Source organism: Monopterus albus, unplaced genomic scaffold, assembly GCF_001952655.1.
Source record: "Monopterus albus unplaced genomic scaffold, M_albus_1.0 scaffold260.1, whole genome shotgun sequence".
Classification (NCBI taxonomy): domain Eukaryota; kingdom Metazoa; phylum Chordata; class Actinopteri; order Synbranchiformes; family Synbranchidae; genus Monopterus; species Monopterus albus.
Genome location: NW_018128140.1, coordinates 522,807 through 527,468, shown reverse-complemented (window position 1 = coordinate 527,468; position 4,662 = coordinate 522,807). Strand labels below are relative to the sequence as shown.

The 4,662-nt window shown below is 42.4% G+C and overlaps 1 protein-coding gene across 1 annotated transcript; it reads left to right on the top strand.

The window, feature by feature from the left end:
- The first annotated feature begins 2,420 nt into the window (after positions 1-2,420).
- Positions 2,421-3,519, top strand: tmem187 (transmembrane protein 187). The gene has a single exon (XM_020621497.1). It carries the CDS (start codon positions 2,650-2,652, stop codon positions 3,433-3,435), a length of 786 nt encoding a protein of 261 aa, XP_020477153.1. The 5' UTR covers positions 2,421-2,649; the 3' UTR covers positions 3,436-3,519.
- The last annotated feature ends 1,143 nt before the right edge of the window (positions 3,520-4,662 follow it).

Genomic DNA, 4,662 nt, shown 5'->3' with positions numbered 1-4,662 from the left:
TCAGCAGGGACAGGGAAGGTGGTTAAAATTGATGGGAAGATGGATGGAGCCAAATACAGGACTATTCTGGAAGGAAACCTGATGGAGTCTGCAAAAGACCTGAGACTGGGACTGCGATTTGTCTTCCAACAAGACAATGATTCAAAACATAAAGCAAAATCTACAATGGAATGGTTCACAACTAAACATATCCAGGTGTTAGAATGGCCAAGTCAAAGTCCAGACCTGAATCCAATTGAGAATCTGTGGAAAGAACTGAAAATTGCTGTTCACAAATGCTCTCCATCCAACCTCACTGAGCTCGAGCTGTTTTGCAAGGCGGAATGGGCAAAAATTTCAGTCTCTTGATGTGCAAAACTGATAGAGACATACCCCAAGTGACTTACAGCTGTAATCGCAGCAAAAGGTGGCGCTACAAAGTATTAACTTAAGGGGGCTGAATAATTTTGCACGCCCAATTTTTCAGTTTTTTATTTGTTAAAAAAGTTTGAAATATCCAATAAATTTCGTTCCACTTCATGATTGTGTCCCACTTGTTGTTGATTCTTCACAAAAAATTACAGTTTTATATCTTTATGTTTGAAGCCTGAAATGTGGCAAAAGGTCGCAAAGTTCAAGGGGGCCGAATACTTTCGCAAGGCACTGTATGTAAAACCACCTGTCTTCAGCCATCCTGGTGAACTTCTACCGCTGTGCCATTGAGAGCATCCTGATCAGCTGTATCATAGTCTGGTATGGAAACTGCTCTGTCTCCGACTGCAGGGTGTTGAGGTGGGTGGTGAAAACTTCCCAACACATCACAGGGACTCCACTTCAGCCATTGAGGCTGTTCACAAGGAACGCTGTCTCTGACGTGCTTGCAGCATTCTGAAGGACTCCTCTCACAAACTGTTTGACTTCCTACCCTCTGGGAAACACTTCAGGAGCCTCCGGACCAAAATCTGCAGACTCAGGAACAGCTTCTTCCCCACAGCTGTCTCTTTACTGAACTCTGTCCCCCGTTGACCTCCCACTGCCTTCTTCTATACCACTACACACACCTCACCCCTTCTCATCTCTCTTCCGGGGACTAATGCAATACATTTCTGTTACCTGTAACACTGAAGCGATCTGTTAATTCACACATACTCCAAACACAGAATGCTGCTCCATTATTCATTTGCACACTGTACACATACAGATAACTAATGCAATTCTTTACATTATTTACATCCATTGAACTGTTAACTCATGTAACTTATTATCTTCCTATTCTGCGCCATTTCATTCCATTTCAGACCATTGCACTAGTATTTCATAAGCTTAATGTATTTTATCCATTACTTGTAACTTAAATCCATAAAGTCTGTTGTATATTGTATATTACCTTACATAACTTACTGTAAATATCAACTGTACATATCTATCAGTAAATTAGTACTGACTGTACATACTGTAGATACTGCACATTCTGCACTGCTGTTATTGCACTTCTGGTTAGACGCTAAACTGTATTTCAGTTATGATTCATGGACTTGCTTCCTGTTTGAGGCTTTTATTTTGGTTAGTTTCCTGTTTTCTGTCATTTCACCTGCCCCAGCTTTACTCTGATCTACAATCTTCACTCATTGTGTTCACCTGTCTCTCATTTTCCTCTGGTCTCTTGTGTATTTGTACTCCCTCTTTCCCCCAGTCTGGTTGCTGGCTCATCTGTTCTCCATGCCTTACTGTCCCCATCATCCGTATGTCTGTGTACCACAGCCTGCCTGTCTGCTTTGTAAGTTTTTGTATCAGCTGCCCTGGTTACTTTTGGGCTGTTCTTTTGAGTTATTCCTGTCAGCAAGGTTCTTGGTTAGTTCTCCGGGTTTGTTTTAGTTATTTAGAGTCTGTTTCATGTAGCTCCCTGACAGTTCTGTTTAGAAATTAGTTTGTATAGGTATTGTGACGTCCTGTCAGGTTGAGCATCTGTTTGCCCCTTTGTTCCTCTTCTTTTATATTGAACTGAATAAACACTAGACTCTAGACCGTGTCTACATTTTGGGTCCTTCCCTGCCCGAAACCTAACAATTTCATTGCCTTGTACATTACTTGTACATGTGTAATGACAATAATGACAATAAAATTGAATATCTATCTAAAGCACTTTGAATCGGATCATTGACTTTAAGAGGAAAATTCCTGATATGAAACTTTATATGTACGAGTGTCCATTAGAAAGTGTTAGTCTTCAAGGTTTTGAGTGTGTGGATGGATGAAAAACACCCATACAGACAACATTAGTGTAAATATTCTCTGTAGTTTAGCTGCAAGTGACTGGGGAGCTGAGGGGGAAACTTGTTGGCTCTGATTCTGCAGCTGCCTAGTTGGCTCTGAGAGATGGCCCGCCCTGACCTCCTGTGGGAGATTTTGTGCTGCTTGTACAGAATTAACAACAAGTAGGTTTTCAGTGGGTACCAGGTCATGCAGGAGCTGAGAGAAATGAAACTGCCAAGAGACCCATGTTAATGTTTGGCTGATAGAAGTGAAGTTTGTTTCGTTTTTTTCAGCGGGGGGCAGCATTAAGTGTGCAGGCTGCTGGAATCTATTGGAAGAAGAAGAAGGCGCAGGGGCAGTTCTCAGGGAAGTCTGCAAGTTTTTTTCTGAAAGACAGGTTTCGTGACATTAGCGGACATGAAGTCGGCTTTGTTTCACGTATCGCTGCCTTTCGTGATCTGTGTCGCCTTGGCCAACACCAGCCTGTTTAATGAAGTTGAGGTGAGCTTATCTTATGAGCATTATGCAGAGAAACGGGTTGAACACCTGCCAGGTTTCCTGGCGATGCCCTGTAACTGTCTGGTGAATCTCGCTTACATCTTCATGGGACTGTACTGGCTGTGGCGAAGAGGCGACAAAGAAACTGAACCGAGCTGCTACATGAGACAAGTGTTCGCCTTCATGGCGGTGTTTTACGGACCTGTGCAGTGGACGCGCTTGGCGGTGCTGCGGCGCGTTCCTGCAGTGCTTGATCAGTGGTTCACGTTACCGATTTTCGCATGGGTTCTGGTGTGGATCCGTTTCATTGAAAGGGGGCAGATTAAGTGGCACGCCACGGATGCGGTGGTACTCGAGCTGTATTCTCTCCTCAGCTATGGCCTGGCGCTGGTGGACGAGCGGGGCTTCGAGGTGGCGCTGGGCTGTCATGTCGCCCTCGCGGTGTACCAGGGAGTTCGCGTGCAGCTCGCGCACGGAGACGCTCGTACGTTGGGATACCTGCTGCTGGCTCTACTGTCATGTTCGGGTTTCGTGGTGCTAAAGCTCCTGGATCAGTGGCTCGCTCGGTACCGGTTGTTCCAGCGTCTCACTGGGCACTTCTGGTCCAAAGTGTGCGATGTTCTGCAGTTCCACTTCAGCTTCTGTTTCCTGACAACACTAACACAGAGGACCCAGGAAAAGACTACAGCACTGAAAAGGCAGTGAAAGGCATTTTATACTGTGTTAGGGTGATTTTTATTTTATGCACTTAAGAATGGTTTTATTTTATAGCACACATACTTGTATGTCAGTTATGTTTATATAGTTATGAATATCACCCTATGTGTTCATTGAACCACTGGTCAAATATTTGCTGTGTGAGTCACCGAAACACTAATGCAACATCATAAGTCTTGTCCACTAAATTACTGAATTTCATTAGATTTATGGCTGTAGCTTAAGGGGGCTCATAGTTGTTTATCATTCCTCTGGACCGGTGGACCCAAAGGAGTCTTGGTACGGTAAGGCGCCAAGTTGATTAAAATAGATTAGACGTAGATGAGAAAGCTTCAAAGGGAGAAGAGTTATGCACACACACGCAGGTAGTTAGTTGGAAACAAAGGAAGAAGTGAGTGTGTATGTAGGAATTAAAGTAGAACAGGTATTCTTCCCCTTCCTAGGGCGCTGTCCACGATGATTGGAGCAGAGAGGACGATTGGAGGACGGACGGACTGAAGGACCAATAACGGGAGAGTTAAGTCTAAACCACGGCTTCTCCTCAACAGTTTTTGACCAATTGGATAGGAGTACCTTTTCATACAAATATTGTATACCACTAAGTTGAGGACAGTCTTTTCTGTTTATCCTAAACAGTGAAGATCCATGTGCACACGCTAATTTTGATACGTTAATGCATAATAAATTTCACACTGTGAAATATATATCCTCTTATTATTCTTCCCTTTTCAATATAAAAAGAACATGCCTCACAACTGTAATTAGCATCATTACACTGTCATTTAAAATCTCATACATTCGGGAGACCTCTCCATGTAGAAATCATTTCTTGGCAGTTCTAATGAGGAATTCTTTCTATTTCTGAAGGATTTTATCCAAGTAATCAGTCAAATAAATATTGAAAAAAGTGAACATACTTGATTGTTTTTGTACTAGTAGTTTACTAGTATATCAGTTTGATACTGATTAGAAATTGGATTTAGGTGTTAAAATGTCTTCAGTGAAAAAGCGGTGTGACTATTTTCTCCTATGAACGAAAATCCTCTGACTAGGGCTGGGCGATATGGCAAAAAATAAAAATCTAGGTTTTTTCATAAAATGTGACCGATTCACGATTTCGATTTTTTTTTATGTGTAACTAAACACAAGTACAACAACATGACTGAAGTAAGATTCTCTTCTTAAGTAACTTGAACAACCATCGGTTTAAGAAAC